This window comes from Galeopterus variegatus, unplaced genomic scaffold (assembly GCF_000696425.1).
Source record: "Galeopterus variegatus unplaced genomic scaffold, G_variegatus-3.0.2 Scaffold2526, whole genome shotgun sequence".
Taxonomy (NCBI): Eukaryota; Metazoa; Chordata; class Mammalia; order Dermoptera; family Cynocephalidae; genus Galeopterus; species Galeopterus variegatus.
Window position 1 is genome coordinate 86,938 of NW_007728637.1, and position 21,245 is coordinate 108,182.

Sequence of the window (21,245 nt, forward strand, 5' to 3'; positions counted from 1 at the left end):
CGCTCAATGTGACTCGTCTTTGCAGAGACTTCCCCCTTTCAGCCAACTCTCCCCGTGTGCTCAAAGAGCAGGGAGAAGCAGACCACGGGCTCTCCTCCCAGGGCTGTGGGTGGGATTCCAGCCAAGCAACTTCCCCACTCCATGAGTCTTCTGAGGCAAAATCCTGAGCCCGCCAAGCCCCAAAGTCTGGGAAGTTTTGTAGCTCATGTGTTTACCAGGTGATGATGGAAGGACTCAAAGAGATACTTCCAGAAAGCCTTTGTCCACAAACACTACACAAAGTCAGCACCCTGTACCCACCCCTGGCCCAATCCCCAGAAGAGTCACAGTCGTCTGTCTTTACCTCACTCATCCCACTCCCCGGCTTTGGGATTTCTCTACATTGTGTATTTTGTCCCAGCTTAACTGCAAGGTTGACTGTTGAGCCATCTGTCCCAAACCACGTTCTCCTGCCTCTGCCCCCCACACACTGCTTTCCAGATCTGGAGCCAATCAGTCAGAAGGATCATCTGAAAAGGAGCATCTCAATTGCAGCACAGCCGACCTGAACACAATGTCTCCTGACGTCTGTGGGGGAGCAGCAGCCTGGGAATCAGGACCTCGAGGTTCCCGACTCTGCCACAGGCCAGCTGCGTAGCCTTATCTGAGACTTGCCCCCTGTGGAATTGCATCTGTGAAACGCAGTGACTGCTGTTGTAATTCTGAGGTGGCAGCTGGGACTGGGAGAAGAATCAGCCGGGCGAACTCCTGGCCGGCCGAGCCCTGCAGAACTGGCCTCTCCTTGTTCCACGGTCGTATCAAGGTCGCCCCTTGCTGGGACAGATGCTAGCTGACTGCCTATTCATAGGGTCGTCTGAGGCAGTTTCTCAGGGAGAGACGAGAGGAGCAGGACCCTAAATCCTAGTGGACAAGCCTACGAAGGTGGCCATGCACTTGGCCTTTGCCCGAACCCTCCTGTAACCACCAAGCGAAGGCCTCTGACACTCAGCTCTCAGATCTTATCTGAATTTCAGTCTCCTCCTCATCCACGTGTCCTAATAACGGAGCTCCTGGGTTTACCTCCTCCCGCCCTGAAGTCCTCTGGGGGCTGAATATTTGTTTCAATAATGTACTGGGATGACACATTCAAACATTTTATTTTTCATAAAATAAAGGATCATGTGCCATTCACCTTTTACAGTTTGACAGCCTAGTAGGACTTTCTGTCCCCTGGGGAGAGGCCCCTCGCCCTCGGTTCCTGTGGGGCCTGGTGTTTGGGAAGCTGCATCGAGGTCCTCTAAAATGGAACAGACCAGCCTTGCACCAGCTCGGGAGAAAGGGTATGTTCAAGGGTAGACTTCATTCATTTTGTTTCCTCTGCAAGGGTTTCATAGGCTCTAGTATGAAGGCTGCCAGGTTCAGCTCAGAGTGCAGTCAAAGGTGTCATTCTTTGGCATGTAGCCTGTGTGGCAAGGGCATCCAACGAAGGACGCAGGCAGGCACCCGTCCATCTGCACAGGTGCGGCAAAGACCTGAGGCCCAGAGAGGCCCTGGGGGCCTGGCCACGAGGTGGTTCAGGATGCACACACGGCCCGGCTGCACAGGGCTCCTTCGTCCTGCTGGAGCAGCTTTGGGCGGAGTCACGGTCGAGCTGCCCCCTCTGGGGTTTAGGCCAGTGTCCACCACACCCTCTCTCTCCGGCTCCTCCTCTCTCTTCCTCAGCCCCATGGTCTCTCATCCTGGGGCTTCTCCCACCTGTGAAAGGCCAGGCTCTCGACCCACGGGTACATTTCCAGGATGGCACCTGCTCAACCTTCCTAGGGTCATCCGGGGACATGAGCCAGGTGAGGAGGGTGCAGCCTTGCTTGCAGTGGGAGACCCTGGGATCCAGCCGTTGTCTACAACCAGAAACAGGCCCTATGCTCTATCCACTGCCCCCAAATGCTGCCTCCTGGCCCTGGGAAACCTCCCCAGGTCCCCAGAGCCACCTTGAGTCCCCAGCCGAGCCAAAAGCCAGAACACTGGGCACTCAGCCAGGGCAGTGTGGTGCATGCGGGCCCCTGGGAATCCCTGGCACTGCCCCCGCCCCCAACCCCACTTCCTTGGCCCCCACCTCACATCTCTCCCACCCTTGACCGTCCCCCGGGGCTGTCACTCTTCCTGGAGAAGGGGCTCTCGGTCCCCTTCCTGCACCCTCTCATCCTCCTCCTTCTCCATACAGCCCACAGTGGCAGCCAACCCAGCGCCCACGCCACCCCCAACCACGGCGGCCCCTGTGGCCCCCACGGCAGCTCCAGCCGCCACCATCCCGGCCTCTGCGGCCAGTGCCGCTGCCGCCATGCCCGCACCCACCACACCCCCGGCCAGGCCCATGAGCCCAGCCCCCACGGCCCCCCCCACAGCAGCCAGGTGGCCACAGAAGCGCATGGTGTAGGAGTCCATGAAGGCCTTGGCCTTGGCCTGCAGCTCAGCCTCCAGGGCCTCTAAGGTCTGCTCCCTCCCCTTGCACAGTAAGGCCACACCATGACGGGCCAGGATGGCGTCCTTCTGGGTGGAGAGGAGGTTCCGCATGGTGTCGGGCAGGACCCGGAGTGCAGAGAATATGCGCTTGGTGGCTATGTCCTGTGATGGGGAGAAGACAGCCGGTGTCCGCTCCCGGCAGTGGGCACTGGGCCGTGGCCCGATGCCGGCCCCCGTGGCCCAGGGCTCACCTGCTGCCTCACGTACTCCTCGAACTCCTTCTTGGCAGCCTCCACTTTCCTCAGGTCGTGGAGCTGAGCGGCCATCTGTCCACGGGAAAACCCAGGCTGCCTCCCTCCTTCCTCCTGGCCGGGCGCCGCCTGTGTCCTCGGCTCCCCTCCTGCTCCCGGGCAGCGGCCCACCCGGGCCTCGGCACAGACCCCGCCTCCCAGAGCCCTGCACCCCGGGGGCCCCGTACCTCGTCCGGAGACGTGAAACCCGGCCCTGTCCTCCCCATCCAGCCCGAGAGGTTCTGCAGAGATATCATCGCAGGGTCAGGGAGAGTGGGGGCCGCCGGGCCTTCTGGGTCTCCAGGGAGTCTCCACACCTTGATCTCCTGGGCCAGCTGCTGCCCCGTGAGCAGGCGTCTGTCCCCCCTGGCCGCGGCACGCCCCTCACTCCAGTACCCCTGGCAGCGGCTCTTAGCATGCAGGGGGGCTGCACTCAGCACATCCGAGACGTAGGCCCCGAGGAGGTGGCAGAAACCATCACCTGTGTCTGAGGAAAAGATTCCTCAGGCTGAGGAGACCAGGGGCTTGGGGAACAGAAAGGCTGTCAGAGGCTGGGCGAGCCTGGGGACTGCCAGGGGGCTCCAGGTGCCCAGCGGAGGGGCAGGGGGAGAGCCGCAGGGGAGGTCCTTGCTCCTGGGGACACTCACCGCCAGGGCTTCCTTGGCCTTTGTTCACCCACCGCCTCCCAGGAGTGGGCAGGAGGCAACAGCGGGCTCGTCTCCCTCGGAGCAGCTCCTGGACCTTGGGGTATTTGCTGGACAATTTCTGAGAGATGGATCGAGACAGCTCTGAGCTGGGGGAGCCAGCCTCCCATTCTTTCCTCCCTTCTGGGCCCCCTCCCAGCCTCCCTCACCTTCTGCCCTGTCCACTGGCCCCCTCCATCCCTTGCCCCTGCACCACTCACCTGAAGGATGTCACCCACGTGCCCCTGCCCTGCCTTGCTGGGGTGGGATGAGTTACGAACTAAGAGATCCAGATGCTGGAAGAGAAGGGGTCCTGACACCAGCAGCTGGGGGTGTCGGGCTCTGGGGCTGATGAGTCCAGAAATGAGTGTCTCACCTGGATTGGCACCATCCCATAATGCGTGCCCATCACCTCGGCCACGTGGACAAACATCTGGGGGTGGAGCACAGCGGGTGTCAGGGCTGGGTCACTTCAAAGACTGTGGTCTGTCCCAAGCCTGTCTCCCCCCTCCCCATGCCCGCCACGGGAACCAAGCAAGCTTCCCATCCCCCAGCCCTAGGATTCTCCTGCCTCTCCCCAAACCTCATCTTGTGCCCTCAAACCCACCACCCCAGTTCAAGTGTCATAAAATCCTAGGGCCAGGGCTGGCCTGTGGCTCACTTGGGAGAGTGTGGTACTGATAACACCAAGGCCACGGGTTCGGATCCCTATATAGGGATGGCCGGTCGGCTCACTCCGGAGAGCGTGGTGATGACAACACCAAGTCAAGGGTTAAGATCCCCTTAACGGTCATCTTTTGAAAATAAATAAAATCAAATAAAATCAAATCCTAGGCCCCAAAGGAGGGCACACAGTTGCCTGGTCCAGCCCCCAGCGTCATGGTCAGAGCAGGGAGGGGTGGTGCTGTGGCTTAGGAGGTCTCCTCACCTCCAGATAGTCCAGGTCTGTATCCTTCAGCTCCTGGGAGGTGTTAAGGATCTGGAACCAAGGAGAACAAAAAAATGCAAGAGGGTGTGCAGAGGCAACGGCACCGGAAAGGTGCTGGCGAGGTGGGTGCTCTGGGCAGCCCATGGGCTTCGGAACACAGCCACTCTCGGCCTGCCTTGAGGTGTGGAAGCAGACCCGGGATGGCATCGTGATCCTACAGGTCTTCAGCTGCATCTGAAGATGCAGACGGGGACCGTCAGTGCACCTTTAGAACATACGTGTCCTCACTTTCACCAACTGAGAGCATCTTCTCCTTTCTAGTGGCACCCCCAGAACCTGCGGGTACCCCAGTCACCAAAGCATGAGAGATGCCCTCGCCTTAAGGAAGGTGAGCTGGAGAAGGGTGTATGGGGTGGGCACGCACCATCTCACACCTCCCTCACCTGGTAGGAGCTCAGCATCATGGTCAGAGCACAGAGCTTAATCCTCGTTTCTCTGCTCAGTTCAGGGCTCATGGCGTCCCCCGTGTCCACCAGGAATACAGCCACCTAGCAGGGGCCCAGGGGTCAGGCCTGCCTCATTCCACCATGTTCTTCCCCCAGCCCTGCCTCTGCCCCACCCCAGGCTTCCCGTCTCACCCCAAAGATACCCTTCTTGGTTCCCTCCTCTTTGACCATCTCTGCTTTCCCTCCCCCGCCTTTCCCTCCGTGATCCAGCCCCGACCTCCTCCTGCCTGATATCCCCTCACCTTCTTCCCTTCTTTTCCCAGCAGGAAGGGGTGGCTCCACATCCATATGCCCCTGGTGAGGCCATTGGCTCCCCATCTGAACCCCTGCAGGGACCCCTCTCCCCTTCTCGGCCAGCCACCCTCACCGGACTCCTGCAGGGGAGATAAGGGTAAGCATCAGTTGGTTCATTCCTTGTCCCCACAGACAGGGCTCCGGACCACGTTCCCCTCCCAGAGCCAGGCTGGGTCCCCAAACCTGCCCTGTTGCAGCCTTGTGCCTAGCCCTGCCCTCACCAGGCCCGGCAAGCCTCGCAGCAAGTGGCTGAGGAGGAGCGTCTTCCCTGAGTGCTGCTCCCCCAGGACAGCGAGCAGGCAGACAGGGCTGTCCCGGGCCAGGGGGTGCTTCAGGCAGCGGTTGATAGCCCCCATCCTCAGAATGAGGCCCCCAGAGGCATTGATGCGCACCAGTAGCAGCGGCTCTGCCCTCACAGAGCAGGGCTCCTGGGCAGGGAGAAAGAAGGGCCTTGAGCATCCAGGCTTGGCCCCTGATTCTGCTGTGTCCAGCCTGTGACTCTGTGCCCCACCCTGAAATGCTAGAATAGGGCCAAAGCACCCCTGCCTTGGATATGACCTAGAGATCTCCATGCCCACGCCTGCCCCCGCACATAGGCCTGGTCCCAGACCTGCGGCGCGGGGGGCAGCGGCCGCTGCGGCAGGAGCTTCATCTTCTCCCCCAGGCTCCGGAGGCCCTTCCTCTGCTTGCATATCTTCCGGCACTCGGGGCAGCAGGGCGGCTCGCAGCCCGGGACGCGGTGCGTGCTGAAGCACCGCGCGCAGAAGTCATGGCCACAGTCCAGCGAGATGGGCTCACGCAGCCTCTCCAGGCAGATGGAGCAGGCAGGAAGCTCTCGGGGCACTGCGGACTGGGGCCCCAGGCCCAGCTCCAACTTGGGGAACGACGTATGGGACCTGGGGGCAGGACAGGCCATTCAAAAGCAGGTGTCTGTTCGGTGCAGTAGGATACTGGCCAGGGCTCTGCGGGGAAGGCTGACAGCTTGGGGTGGAGGTCCCTTTGTGTCACCTCTGTTTCCCTTGGGCCCTCCATGGACAGGCATTGCTGCTCCCAGAGAGACCAAGCTCTGCTCGTTGCTCACTGACCTGCAGCCCAGGACCTGGGGGGCCCAGAGTGAGGGCAGCGAGCAGTGGTGAGAAAGCCCAAGAGGGAGGAGGCCTGGATGGAACCCTGGCTCTGCCCGCCCCTGCCACACAGCCATGGTCAAGTTCCTTCCCCTCTCTGGGCCCCAGTTTCCTAATTGTCCCCATGGAGGGGTGAACAGCCCCAGCCAATGCATGTGCAGCGGTCTGCACAGAGCCTGGTCACCTTTCTGCAGTGGGGCTGACTTCAGCCAGACTCCCCCCCAACCAAGGAATGACATCCTCCCCATGCTGCAGGGACAGTAAGGAGAGGGTGGCAGCCTCCCAGCACCCAAGCAACTGGTTTTGCAGTGGGCAGATGGCTCTGGCTTTTAGATGCTTCCTTCCGCTCTGTGCTCTGAGCTGGCATCTGCCTCCCTGCAGTACCCACCTGCTTTTCCCTGTCCCTCCCCCCACAGCCTGGCAGAGCTGGCCTTGCACTCCCTCCCCAGGGACAGCGAGACTCCGCTGCCACCGGCCGGCCGCAGGGCTCTGTGCTCCAGATTAGTGTTCCAGCTGACCTGCTGGGCCCACTGCACCAACCCCAGCCTGCAGGCCCCACCACTCACCAACTGTTGCTGCTGTTTCCCATGAAGCTCCGTGCTCTCTCCTTGGAGAGAGAATCGAAAATAAAAAATATTTAAAACAGAATCCAGACTTTTGTCTTCATCCTGCGTTTCCAGGGGTGCTTCATCCTCCCTCTCCAGACCCATCCTCCCTCCCAGGGGGACCTTTCCACCCCACTCTCCCCTCAGATCCTAGGACTGAAGACTTGCCGGTTTTCCAAGCCGACGACAGAAAGACGTGACTGACAAGGTGGGCCTCGGCATGGGAGGCTGGATGGAGAGAGGGTCCAGACGCAGGGAGAGGAGGTCCGGGAGACCTTCGGTGCAGGTAAGGACGGCTTTTCTGCTGGAAGGGCCAGCTGAGCTGTGGCAGATAGGAGATGGCGCAGGGGGATGGTCTCCCCAGAGGAGCTGACTCGCTGTCAGGGCTGGAAAATAAATGTGACAGTCGGGAAAGAGGAGGCTGAGGCTGGACTCACCCCAGGGGGAGGAGACAGGGCTGCGGGTACCAGAACTCCGGAGGAGGGAGGGCTGGAGCTGGGCTCAGAATTCCTGGCAGAGGATGGGATGCAGGCAAGCCGAGGTGCTGAGTCGCCATGGAGACGGAAGGGAAAGATAAGGACAGGGAGGGGGAGGGGGACGGAGAGAGAGAGAGAAGCCATGTGGATGCACTGGCGAAGATGGAGGACATTCTCTGGTGGAACATGGGTTTGCATTGCCCCTATGGGGCCAGCTGGGGTCCTTCTGGGGCCACAGGGCAGGATGAGCTAAGAGAGATGTGGGAAATGTGAGACAGCACCCCTGGGGTGGACTGAGAGACAGGGAGGTTATTGGTGCATTCTGAGCACCTACCATGTGCAGGGCCCCATGATGCCACCAGGCTGCACGTATCCCTGTATGTCCCACCACCCTCCCCCAGGGCTATGTCACTGGTGCCACGTCCCAGCTGCAGCCGTCCTCAGCACTCTTGCATCCTGCATCTCCCCTGGTGTCTCTCCCTCCTAGTGGCTTTCACCTGCTTCAAGCTTGTGAGCCACCTCTGGGCCTTCTAACTGCCTCTGGCCTGGGCTCCTCCCCTCCCATCCACTCCCCAGTACACAGCCAGCGAGGACTCCCCCAGCACAGCTGACCCCACTCTGCTCAAACACCTTCCATGGCTCCCTACTGCTGAGCCATCACATCAAAATTCAAACCGGCCAGCCCGCATTCTTGCCTGAGCCTTGCCTCCAGCCTCCTTCATCACACTCCTCCCACCTCCGCGCCTTGGCTTGGCGTCCCCTCTGCTGCCTGCTGCTGCTCCTCCTCCTCCAGAGACAGCCTTCCAGGCCCGCCCCGGTGCCATCGTCTCCCTGGAGCCTCCTTGCCTCGGGCCTCCTGACTGGACATGACCTCAGCTTCAGGTGGTTTGTGGCTGGGACACCTGGCTTGTGGCGGGCTGGGTGCCGCTCAGGCTTTGCAGCCAGGCCACTCTGGCGTGACTCCTGGCTGGAGGCCCTGGGTACTTCCCTTCGCCTCCCTGAGCTCTGACGAGTCACGGTGAGGCCACCTGCCCAGGCAGGGGAGTTATTCATAAATCCTAGGAGCTAGGATGCAGAGGGGCTGGGGGGGGTGATTCAGACCCTGGAAAAGTTCAGGCCAGCAGACAGAGACACCCCCAAAGCTGGGGCCAGACTTTGCTCATCCTGGTCTTTCACAGTGCAGGGCCTCAGATTGTGTGGCTGGATTTGGAAGGAGTGGAAGAAACTCTGCTCTGCCTGGTTCCTTGTTTTCTAACTAGGGTGAGGACAGCACACAGGTCCTCCCCGGTGCCCCACTGGCCCCTAACGTTCCCCAAGAACTCAAAGGGACAGAAAGGGCCACACTGAGCCAGGCCTGGTTCTGCAAGGTGGACAGGCCCTCTGGGTGCTGCTGGGGTGACTTTCGAGAGAGAGGGGAAGGTGTCCAGGGTTCCGGTGTGGAGCTTGAGCTGTGGGGAGGGGTGACTTGCAGGCCCAAGAGACAGACTCATTCGCAGTTCTTCTGTTTGTCCATTCACTCACTCGACAAATGTGGGCTGAACTGGTGTAAGGTGCCAGACATGCAGCCATAAGCAACCCAGACAAGGACCCTGCACTCAATCCCTTACACTGACTCAGAGAAACATGGACCTGCGATCCCAAGGCCCCCAGGGCTGGCTGCACCACTCACCTGCTGTGCAGCCTGGGGTGGGACCTCAGTCATCTGCCTATTGGCCAAACGTTTGGTGTCCGAGATTCCTGCCCTGGATAGTGATGACTGTGTGTGACATTTGGATTTGGACGGGGCCCAGGGAGGGCTGGGAGAGCTCCCGTGTATCCCGCCAGCGCACAGCTCAGCGGCTGGCAGGGCCACACGCCTTCCCAGCAGGCGAGGAGGCAGCACTCCCACCGCAGCAGGCAGCTCCACACGCCCTCCTGCCCAGGTCCAGCCCTACTCTCCAGGCCCTGATGCCAGAAGCTCCCAGCACCTGCCTCCCTCGGTGCCCACCCCCCACTCCCCCCATCCCTGGACCAGGTTCCTGCAGGCCCAGCTCAAACTGCTGACCTGCTGCTCTTGCTCCAGCTGCCGGGCTGGGAGGCGGAGAGAGGGTGGAGTCACTTTTGGAACAACCAGGGCCAGGCGCCATAGTCTACCAGACTGCAGCCCTATTTGCGGAAGTTTCTGGGTCCCCTGATGCAGGCAAGAGCCGGCTTCTCACACACGCACACACACACACGCACACACACATGCACATGCACGCGCGTGCGTCTGGTCACCCCCCATACCCTTCCACATAAATTGTCACTCACAGAGTCAAAATACTTCACCTGCCCCACGCTCTGTGACTCCGCCTTGTCTGCCACAGACCAGCAGTGCTCACACACGCCTGCACGCAGTCACACACACACACAGACTCACAACTGCACACGCGCATCCACACACACTCACACTAACACATTTACACTCACATGTAAACATGTGTGTACCCCAGGCCCTCACGCTTGTGCACACTTACACGTGAATGAGCTCACTCTTACTGCCATACACACACTATCGCACATCCTTCCCCAACAGGCGCCAGCCCAAGCACTTTGTGATGACTCACCCTCAGTAATGCAACCTGTGAGGGAGGCATTATACCATTCCCATTTTACAGATGAGGAAACTGAAGCACAGAGAGGTCATGTCACTTGTCTAAGGTCACACAGCTATCACTGGCAGAGCTGGAATCCAAACCCAGGACATCAGGCTCCCCGACCCAAGCCCTTAACCACTACATTCTGTGGTCTCTTTGGTGGCACAAATAATGTCAATTACAACAATAAACCTGGGAAAGAGTTTGTGGTCTTGAAACAGAGTAAGTCTAGTCCTGTGAACAAAACTGACTCCATTTTCCCTGCAGAGGACACTTTTTCACATTTCCAATCCTCAGTCATGAGACCCCCAGGACACATGATTACCCCATGGCCTGCCCTGATAACATAGACTGAGATAAGAGAGGGAACAGAGGGCCAAGCCCGTGGCGCACTCGGGAGACTGTGGCGCTGGGAGCGAAGCGACGCTCCTGCCGCGGGTTTGGATCCTATATAGGAGTGGCCGGTGCGCTCACTGGCTGAGCGCGGTGTGGGTGACACCACACCAAGGGTTGCGATCCCCTTACCGGTCACAAAAAAGACAAAAAAAAAAGAGAGAGGAAACAGATATTCACTGTGTTGCAAAAGCCCTCCCCAAAGCTTGTTTACCATAATTGTAAAAATTAAGTTACAGATTAACCTTTAAATCCCTTTAGGAATTCCATCATGCACACAAAGCTTCAAGGCCACCGCTACGATGACCCTCCTGGGGTGACGGTGATAAACACAACCACCATCTTGGACCTACTGAGCAGGCGCAAGGACCAAAGCCCTAAATGAGCATGCACGTGTGACACGACCAGGAAGAGCAGAACGGACCACCTTCAGTGACGGTGGCCTGATCCCCTTAACTTCTTTCCCCATAAAAAGACCCTGAACAGCTCTCCTCGGGGGGGCTAGCTTTGCTGTCGCTACCCGCCTTATGCATAAGTCTATCTCCTCTTTTAATAAAACGTTGCTTGCTTTACTGCTGGGTACACTGTTCATTTCTATGACCTTGGTATCCGAGAGCCTAATTTAGTCACTGGCGAAAATTGGAAAGCTTTGGGCATCAGAAAAGACTCCAGCTGCAAGAGGCAAGTGGCCACTGGGACTACTTTGCTCCCATGTCTCTGCTGCTGGTAGATCTCCCCTAGAGTCCCCAGCCTAAATTCTGACAAGGCAATGCTTTATTCTCTTTTACTCTCTTTTTTCCCCTTTTCTTCCTCTTTAAAGTGACTGTCGGACAGCTACAGCTTAAACTCCTCTCAGCCTGTGAGAACTGTTCCCTCTGTCTGGCAGTGGCTTCCCTGATGGATGACTAGCAGAGGTGGGAAGGCCAGTCCTGCACCGTGAAGATCTCGCTTGAGCAGTTTCATGAGAGTGGTGGGGATTCAGTCCCATGCCATGCAGTGACTGGAAGTCCGGAAACCACTAAAATCCTCTGCCGTTCTCTGATTTTCTGAGCCCTCATCTGCTGTTTAGTTGGATCGTATCTGCTACTTTGTAGGTGCACCCTGGAGGGCTCCTGGCTATGCTTTGTTTCTCTGATTTAAATCTAGTTGGTACTTTTCTTTGTGCTGACAACAGTGGGGACAACTGCTTTTATCAATTACTATGTTAGTGGAATAGGTTGCCCCGCCGACTGGGTCTAGGATAAACTGGACCCCACTGCTCCTCTTTTCTCTTTGTTTGTTTGCTTGGTTAGACATTTAGTTGAGTACCGGTAATCTGAATAAACCTTCCAATCCTTGCACCAACTTTTGGACTTTCGAGTCATTTGTTTAGTGAGAGACGGCAGCCGAGCCTGGTCTGTCAGTAAAAGTCTTGCTGTGTCTTTTTACAGTCACTTGCCTTAGAGGAAACCTTCCAGCGACAGCCCTGAAGGGAGAAATCAAATCCTCTGACTCCAGGGCCGTGCCATCCCCTCGCCCTTGGCAGACCTCCACACCTGTGCCCCTGCCACCCCCTGCTGGGATGCCTTCATCATTCTCCACCTGCCCCAGGAGACCCATCACCAGGCCCGGGCTGGCTCAGACTTCCTGCTGGGAACCTCCCCCTCCTTTCTCTCTCCTCCCCTTTGCTCCTAAACACTTATAAATGCCTCCTATGCACCGAGCATGGTGCTGAAAGCAGGGGCTACAACAAATAACAAGATGCAGCCTGTGAAATAAAATGTATAGGAGGCCATTGGTTTGGACTGAGCTCCTGTTCTAGGCCTAACAGGTCAAACCAAAATGGTTTATTGCTGAACTTCCACACCACCAAGCTGAAGCTAAGTTAGTTGTTTACCTGAGCTTCCAAGAAATCCGGGGAGAGGGAAAGAGAGAGAGAGAGAAAGAGAGAGAGGTAACAGCCAAATCTCCGAACAGGCCACTACTAGCAGGCATGATAAGGAAGTCCCCTCTGCATTAACCTTTCCAAGGAAAGTAACTTTGAAAGGACCAACCCACTTTCTGTTGTTTCTGCTTTCTTCAGCTCTTTTCGGCCTATAAAGCCAACCTCCTCTGCCAGCTCATAGAAACACCTGTTCCATTTTATAAGAGTGAGGTGCTGCCCTATTCTAGAATTGCAGATAAAAGCCAATTAGACTTTTAAACTGAATTGTCTTTTGACAGGTCTCTGCCCGAGGAGCTCCAAGGCTATGCACAAACAAGGGAGCAGGGGCAGCCCTCCGTGTGCTCTGTGCTGTACAGAAGAAGTGCAGGGAGCTGGGGGAGCCCAGAGGCAGCCCCCACCCAGACTTGGGAGTCATCGAGACTCAGTCTTGCAGGATGAGGGGGAGTCAACCAGGTGAAAGTTGTTGGGGGGTGGGAGTGCAGGAACAGAGTATGCAAGTTGAGTGTGGGTATGGCCGGAGCTCAAGCTGAGGGCTGTGAGAGGGGACAGTAGAGGCAGGATGAGGGGACCAAGGTTGCAGTGACCAGAGAATAGATCACAGAGGGCCACGTGGCAGATTTTAGATTATGCTTGCCTGACAGTGGGAACCATAAACGATTTAAGCAGGAATGCACGTCACCACATTTGTGTTCTTGAACCATTGTTCTGTGTGCCCGCGGCAGAGAGACTAGAGAAGACACCTTGCTAGTCCGAACAGCCACTTTGTGTTACTGACAAAGTCCTTGAACCAGTCCTCTATTGACAGACCTCTAGAGCCTTACTGTCACTCTGTGGTAACAATCAGTGCTGTAAAGAATACTCCTGTTCTTACAACACTTTCCACTTGGGTGAGTATAATTTTAAGGACATCCTCAACAACTCAGAGCATTATCACGTGTATTGATCTTTGCCAATTTCAGCTATGAATGTTAAAGGATGATTGTTATATTTTATTTAGCATTTCTAGTTTGCTCTGGAGTTTTTAAGTTATCACCATGTTGCCAAAAACAGAAGCCTTTTTTTTTTTTTTTTAATTAAAGAGAAAGATTTAAAGCATCCTAAGGGCCGGCCCGTGGCTCACTCGGGAGAGTGCGGTGCTGATAACACCAAGGCCCCGGGTTCGAATCCCATGTAGGGATGGCCGGTTCGCTCACTGGCTGAGCGTGGTGCTGACAACACCAAGTCAAGGGTTAAGATCCCCTTACTGGTCATCTTTTTTAAAAAAAATAAAAATAAAAAAAATAAAAATAAAGCATCCTAAATGTCCATTTGTAAAGAAATAGGTGATAACTAAGTAAATAGACACCATAGACCTAAGGTTACTCAGGCAAAACTGTCATTGATTGGTGGCACCCTGTAGACTGCACCCATTCCTGATTAGAATTGACGGGCTGTTACCGACTCTCTCATAGAGCAGCATATATGGACACCTCTGCCCAGTGCCAGCCAAGCAGGCTCTGGGCTTGAAACAGACACAGCCCGGGCCTCAGGGGCTCACTGTGAAGCGAACTCCCTCCTAACAGACTCCACCCAGCTGGACGCAGACAGCCAGACTGTGGAGAGCTGGGGAGCCACTGCTGTCCAGGCCTTTGCGTATGGCTTCCACTGGCCAGCCGGCCTACACCACTCTTCAATGCAGACCAGACCAGCAAGGCTGTGAGGGGCCCTGTGCAGCACCCAGGCTTTGGCACCAAACAGGCCTCCATTCAAATACTGCTTCTGCCCAACTTGCTGGGCTAAATCGCCTCCCTCACACAAGCTCAGTTTCCTCAGCAGTAAAACTGAAGATACAATTACTCCCATGCAGGGTCACTGCAGAAAGCCTGACATACAACAGGCGCTCAATAAATGCTAACTGTTAATCAGCCTTGGAGACAAGTCTGGGCCTTCACCTCACTGGGCCCAGCTCTCCCCAGGCACCAGCCCCGCCCTGCCGAGGCTCTCAGACCTCCCTCCCCAGGCCCACCCCTTCTTTGTCCAAGGAAAAGCCAAGAGGGGCTGGCCCGTGGCTCACTCGGGAGAGTGTGGTGCTGATAACACCAAGGCCCCGGGTTCGGATCCCATATAGGGATGGCCGGTTACTCACTGGGTGAGCGTGGTGCTGACAACACCAAGTCAAGGGTTAAGATCCCCTGACCGGTCATCTTTTAAAAAAAAAAAAAAAAGAAAAGCCAAGAGATTCCTACAGAAGCAGGGCCTTAGGGCGTGGGCCTGAGGGCAGATGCCCAGTGGTAAGGAGATACAGTTTCCCATTAGTTTACTACATTGATAATAATGATCACATGTATTTCCTGGGCTCCTACTATATGCAGAGTCCTTCAACAACAGAATGTCTAATCCCACCTGCATTCTCCCAATGGTGGAAATATTGGCTCCATTTTGCAGATGAGGAAGCTGAGGCTATTCAAGTGACTCACAGCCAAGCCGAGCTCCTAGTGTCTCTCTCACACATGCATGCGCACAGGGTGTTTCTCCTTCCTCTTTCTCTAACCCCTTCACAGCTCTGTAATCTGGGCTGCAACAGCCGCACCCTTAGCAATCCATAATGTGCACGTTTGCTGACAGATGAATGTGGAGTCACGGGGAGTGAGGTTAGACAACAGGAAATTAACAGCTGACCCCAGAGGTCAGGAAAGAGGGCGTCAAAAGGCTGGAATTTGCTTCTGCTTCCCAACTATGAGTCTGAGGGCAGAAAGAGCAGGGTCCCCACCTGCATCGGATGGCCCTCGACTGCTCAAGCCCAACTGATGTTCCAGTGCTAAGAAGAGGGACATTGTCAACCAAGAGGCCTGAGCAGACTTGGAAATGATCCACAGGGCTCAGGCCACCCCATCCACAGTGGCCACCAGGAACAGATGATGGTGTCTGGGAACCCCAGGCCACCAGTCCCTTCCCTGCCTCCCACCAATCCATCCTCCACCCAGCAGCCAATCCAATTTTTGAAAGATGCCAACAAAAATGTGTCCCTCCCAGACAAGGGAGCCTGCTAGGGTGCTAGGAATCTGGACGGTGGTTCCCAGGTACACACATGTGTAGAGACTGGCCCACTTCACTGATGCCGGAAGAGAGGGTCTGGGAAGGCCCGACAGTCGGCCTTAACCCGCCTTGTCCTCTTACAGGTTCTTGACTCTGCCACATGAAAGAATTCAAGAGCAGAGTCACAGAAGAAAGTGGGAATGGGTTTAAAGTCTAGTACAGAGTACAGGCCAGTTGAAGAGAGTGAACAGCCACCTGCTGAAAGTAAGTTTGATACAAAAGAAAGACACATGCCTCAGCCGGCGCGCATGGGTTGGCCCTGGGAAAGCGAGCAGCAGCCCCGCCTTCTGCCGAGATCCGACTGTCACAGGCCCTCTGTCTAACACTCACTCACGCTATCCAATGAACGGAAACCCCGCTTCACTGAGCATGCTTGGCTACTAGGGTCATAGAACCCCTCTCTACTGAGCATGCCCAGCTACTGGATTTGCATAAATTAGTCTCCTGAGGTCTCAGGTTGGTCCGAAAATAGGTCCAACTTGCAACAGTAACTCTTCTCTAGGGGAGGGCCCTGAGACCTTGGGGAATGGCTTGAAACCCAGAGTTGTGTCCTGAGACCTGAGCCCAGGGAAACTGAGTACCTCCTACCTCAACTATATGTAAGTTATGCCTTCTTATAATTTTTTAAAGTGACTTCCATTTGCAGGAAGATAGAGTGGGTGTATTTTTTCCTATTCCTCCTGCTAAATACAATTTAAAACCCTGGTCATCATGTATAAGACAAACATGAGAAGACTGAAAGGTAGAGAGAGGAAGGCGGATGGGCAAGGGACCTCAGGACTCAAGGAAGGACACAGGGGTGAGTTTCCTGGGCTTTCTTTCTGTCTTGTTATCCCAGAGTGGGTATTGGAGAATCCAGCAACCCAGAAACACCAGTGGGCACAGGCAAAAAAAAAAAAACAAAGGTTCTCTCTGTAGCCAAAGGACCAGGAAAGGGGCAGCCTGACAAGACAGACACTTTAAACAATAAATACCCTACTCCAGCCAAACACCATGGGAAGACTGCAGTCCCACCCACCCATGCTGCAAAAGCTGAATGGGGAGCCTAGACCTTCTCCCTCACTAGGCAAAAATGAGGGGTCCCAACACCCCCACCTGGGTGGTATCAGAGAAGGCCAGGTAGGGAGCCGGAACTTTCACCCCAGCAGTAACAAGTGTTCCCCCTCGCTCCACAGTGTTAGTAGAGACAACGTGGCACACCCTGTCCAGCAGTAACAGGGAGTTCCCTGCTTTGGGTGTCAATGGAAGCAGAATGAGGAACCTGGACTTCTACCTTCCTGTGTCAGAGGTGTGAGAGCAAGCCAGCTAAAACAGGTTTAAATAAGATCCAGAGTTTCATAGCACAATATAAAATATCCAGGTTTCAATCAAAAAGCATTCATCATACCAACAACCGTGAATGTCTCAAACTGAAAGACAAAGGACAATTGATAGATATCAACACCAAGAGAACAGAGATGCTAGAATTATCTGACAAAGATTTTAAAGCAACCATAAGCTATTGCAAACATACTTGAAACAAATTAGAACGTACATAGCATCAGCAAAACAATAGAATCTATAAAGAAGAATCAAATGGAACCAAAATAAAAAGCTCAGTGGATGGGTTCAATAGCAGAATGGAGGGGACAGAGGGAACAATCAATGAATTTGGAAGAGAAAACAATGGAAATCATCCAATCTGAAAACAAAGAGAAAAAAGACTGGAAAAAAAATGCACAAAGACTCAGGGCCTTGGGGAAGTACAACAAAAGATGTAACATTCGTGTGACTGGAGGCCTTAAAGGAAAGGAGGAGGAGGGTGGGGCAGAAAAAGTACTCAAATAAATAATGGCTGGAAACTTCCCAAGTTTGAATAGATACAAACTTACAGATTCAAGGTGAGCAAACTCCAAACATAAAAAACCCAAAGAAATTCATGGCAAGATACACCATAATTAAACATCTGAAAACAAAAGACAAAGAAAAAAAAAATATCTTAAGCAGTTAGAGGAAAAACAGTGCCTTATCTGTAGGGAAAAAACAATTCGAATGACTGCAAATTTCTCTTCAAAAACCATGCAGGCGGGCCTGCCCGTGGCTCACTCGGGAGAGTGCGGTGCTGATAACACCAAGGCCACAGGTTCGGATCCCATATAGGGATGGCCGGTTAGCTCACTGGCTGAGCGTGGTGCTGACAACACCAAGTCAAGGGTTAAGATCCCCTGACCGGTCATCTTTAAAAACAAACAAACAAACAAACAAAAAAAACNGGTTAGCTCACTGGCTGAGCGTGGTGCTGACAACACCAAGTCAAGGGTTAAGATCCCCTGAGCGGTCATCTTTAAAAACAAACAAACAAACAAAAAAAATACCAAGTCAAGGGTTAAGATCCCCTGACCGGTCATCTTTAAAAACAAACAAACAAACAAACAAAAAAAACATGGAGGCCAAAAAGAAGTGTCACAGTATTTTTCAGAAAAAAAAAGAAAAAACTCCAGGCCCACATGGTTTCACTGGAGAATTCCACCAAACTTTTAAATAATTAACATTAATTCTGCACAATGTCTTCCAGAAAATAGAAGAAAGGAGGAGGAAACACTTCCCAATGCATTATGAAGCTAGTGTTATCTTGTATCAGAACCAAAGACAATATTAAAAAAATGAAACCAGATCACTATCCCTCATGAATAGATGCAAAAATCCTTAACAAAATATTAGCATACAGAATTCAGCAATATATAAAAGAATTGCAGATAGTCCCTGACTTACACTGGTGCAAAACTAGTGCAATTTGGACATACTTTGTTTAATTTTGATTTTTTCCCAGGCTAGCAATATGCAGTACATGAGATATTCAATGCTTTATTACAAAAGAGGCTTTCTTTAGGATGATTTTGCCCAACTATAGGTTAATGTAAGTGTTCTGAGAACATTAAAGGTAAGCTAGTTTAAACTATAATGTTTGGTGGGTTAGGTATATTAAACACATTTTCAACTTACAATATTTTCAACTTACAATGGGGTTTATCAGGATGTAACCGCATTTTAAGTTGAGGAGCATCTGTATACAACATGACCCAGTGGAATTTATTCCAGAGATAAAGGTTGGTTCAATATTCGAAAAATGAATCAATATAATCCACCAAACAAATAGGCTAGAGAAGAAAAAACATGATTGTATCAATTGGTACAGAAAAAGCATTTGGCAAAATTCAACACCCCATTAATGATTAAAAAAACATTCTCAGAAAAACAGAGGAAATTCTTCAACTTGATGAACAGCAGCTACAAAAACCCCACAGGTAATGTTATACCTAATGTTGAAAGACAGGATGTTTTACTTCCAAGACTGAGAATTAGGCAAGGATGTCTGCTCTCATCACTCCTATTCAACACAGAATTGGAAGATCTAGCCAGTAAAATAAGACAGGAAAACGAAATAAAAGGCATACAAATAGGAAAGGGTGAAACAAACCTGTCTCTATTTGCAGATGACACAATTGTCTATGTAGAAATCCCAAGGAATCTACCAAAAAAAGAGAGAAAAGAACCTTGGCTTAAGCCACACACCTTCTACAACTATTATCTCAAAATGGATCACCAACCTAAGTGTAAAATGTAAAATTATAAAACTTTCAGGAAAAAAAGGAGAAAATCTTTGAGACCTAGGACTAGGCAAAAAGTTGTTGTCAGACATGACATCAAAAGCACAATGTATAAAAGGAAAAGTGGATAAATTAGACTTAATAAAAATTTTAAATATTTGGTCTATGAAAGACTGAGTCTATTAAGAAGATGAAAAGACAAGCCACAGAATGGGAGACAATATTTGTATACCACTTTTCTACCTTCTTTTTTTTAAAAAAAAAGATGACTGGTAAGGGGATCTTAACCCTTGACTTGGTGTTGTCAGCACCACATTCTCCCAAGTGAGCCACCGGCCATCCCTATATGGGATCCGAACCCATGGCCTTGGTGTTATCAGCACCGCACTCTCCCGAGTGAGCCACGGGCCGGCCCTGTATACCACTTTTCTGACAAAGGACTAGTATCTAGCACATATAAAGATCTCTCAAAACTCCAGCAATACAAAAGCAAACAATCCAATAAGGACATGGGCAAAAGAAATAAAGAGACGTTTCACCGAAGAAGATATATGGGCAGCAAACAAGTCCATGAAAAGATGTTCAACATCATTAGCCATTAGGGAATTCAAATCAAAATCACAATAAGATATCATCGCATACCTAGGAGAATGGCTGGAAGACGAGGCACTGACAATCCCAAATGCTGAGGATGTGCTGGTGGGAGTGCCGAATGCTTACAGCTGCTTTGAAAGACAGTTTGGCAATTCCTTAAAAAACTAAACATACTCTTACCATACGATCCAACAATCATGTTCCTTGGTATTTACCCAAATGAGCTGAAAATGTAGGTTCACACAAAAACTCACCTGTGGATGTTTATAGCAGCTTTACTCATAATTGCCAAAACTTGGATGCCACCCAGATGTCCTTCAGCAGGTGAATGAATAAATAAACTGTGGTACATCCAGACAATGGAATACTATTCAGCATTAAAAAGAAATGAGCTATCAAGCCATGAAAAGACATGGAGAAACTTAAATGCATATTATTAAGTGAAAGAAGCCCATCTGAAAAGGCTACATACTGTATGATTCTGGAAAAGACAAAACCATGGTGACAGTAAAAACAACAGTTTTTGCCAGAGGTTGGGGAGAGGAGAGGATGAACAGGTAGACCATAGAGGATTCTTACAGTAGTGAAACTACTCTGTATGATACTATAATGGTGGATACATGTCAGTATATATTTGTTAAACCCATAGAATGTACAACACCCAGAGTGAAACTTAATGTAAGCCATGGACTTTGGGTGTTAAAGATACATGTCTTACTCTGCGTTCTGCTGCTATAACAGAAATAGACTGGATAATTCACAAAGAACAAAAGTTTATTTGGGTCACATTTCGGGAGGCTGGGAAGTCCAAGAGCATGGCACCAGCATCTGGCAAGGGTCATCCCATGCGGGTCAGAAGTCAGCACACAAGACAGAGAGAAGCACCACAAACCAGACTCACTCTATAATAACCCACTCTCTTGATAACTAAACCACTCCCACGATAATGATATTAATCCCCAAATGCTCTCTGCTCAGATGGGTTCCCTTCAAAAACCCCTCTCCCTAGCCTCCTCTAGCTCAGGCTAAAGGTGGTTGATAATCAAAGAAGCAGTTTAGTCACCTACTAGCAAACCTATGGAGAAGTGTCAGCATCTGTGGAGAGAATGTGGGGTTTTGTCCTTAGCTGTTGTCCAAGACAACAGAAAATTTCCCATTCCACAGGCTGCTGTGCTTTTAGCAGAAACCAAAGCAAGACCTGGTGTCAGTCAGGGTCGTGGCAGGAAACAAAAGATGGACTCAACTGCTCGTTTGTTTTTTAAGAGAATTTCATGAAGGGACCGTTTACTTGGATGTCCCAGCAAAGGTGAGAGTCATCACCATCCCAGGCTGAAGGAGTAAGAGAGGAAATAGGGTTACCAGAGCCAGTGAAGGGATTATGGCAGGAGCTGTCATCAGAAGGGGGTTGGGGGCTGGGAGGGGGACAGCTATTGCCAAAACTGCAGAGCCCCGCAGACCAGGGAGAAATATCCCAGCCTCTCTCTTTTCCCTTCTCCTGCTGGTGCCTCTCGCTGGCCAAATCTAGCTGGAAGCCAGTGGCCATGGGAACCCAGTGACGAGGGGGACAGCTATTGCCAAAACTGCAGAGCCCCGCAGACCAGGGAGAAATATCCCAGCCTTTCTCTTTTCCCTTCTCCTGCTGGTGCCTCTCGCTGGCCAAATCTAGCTGGAAGCCAGTGGCCATGGGAACCCAGTGACGCCTCCACACAGGG

General features: G+C 52.7%; 1 protein-coding gene across 1 annotated transcript; it reads right to left on the reverse strand.

Annotated features, from left to right (window-relative positions):
* Positions 1–1,117: 1,117 nt before the first annotated feature.
* RNF112 (ring finger protein 112) lies at positions 1,118–7,317 on the reverse strand. The gene is made up of 14 exons (XM_008582146.1): positions 7,038–7,317; positions 6,831–6,871; positions 5,751–6,036; positions 5,362–5,568; positions 5,089–5,220; positions 4,784–4,888; positions 4,341–4,391; positions 3,789–3,845; positions 3,634–3,708; positions 3,377–3,494; positions 3,047–3,216; positions 2,918–2,971; positions 2,691–2,765; positions 1,118–2,601 (listed from the first exon to the last, which is right to left on the reverse strand). Exons 1-14 carry the CDS (start codon positions 7,089–7,091, stop codon positions 2,131–2,133), a joined length of 1,896 nt encoding a protein of 631 aa, XP_008580368.1. The 5' UTR covers positions 7,092–7,317; the 3' UTR covers positions 1,118–2,130.
* Between the last annotated feature and the right edge of the window lie 13,928 nt (positions 7,318–21,245).

Excerpts from the sequence above, each read along its gene's own strand:
- RNF112 (XM_008582146.1), bottom strand. The coding sequence starts at position 7,091 with ATGCCGAGGCCCACCTTGTCAGTCACGTCTTTCTGTCGTCGGCTTGGA. Across the intron at positions 4,392-4,783 it reads TGATGCTGAGCTCCTACCAG|ATCCTTAACACCTCCCAGGA; the intron begins GTGAGGGAGGTG and ends CCTTGGTTCCAG. Across the intron at positions 2,602-2,690 it reads AGGAGTACGTGAGGCAGCAG|GACATAGCCACCAAGCGCAT; the intron begins GTGAGCCCTGGG and ends TCCCCATCACAG.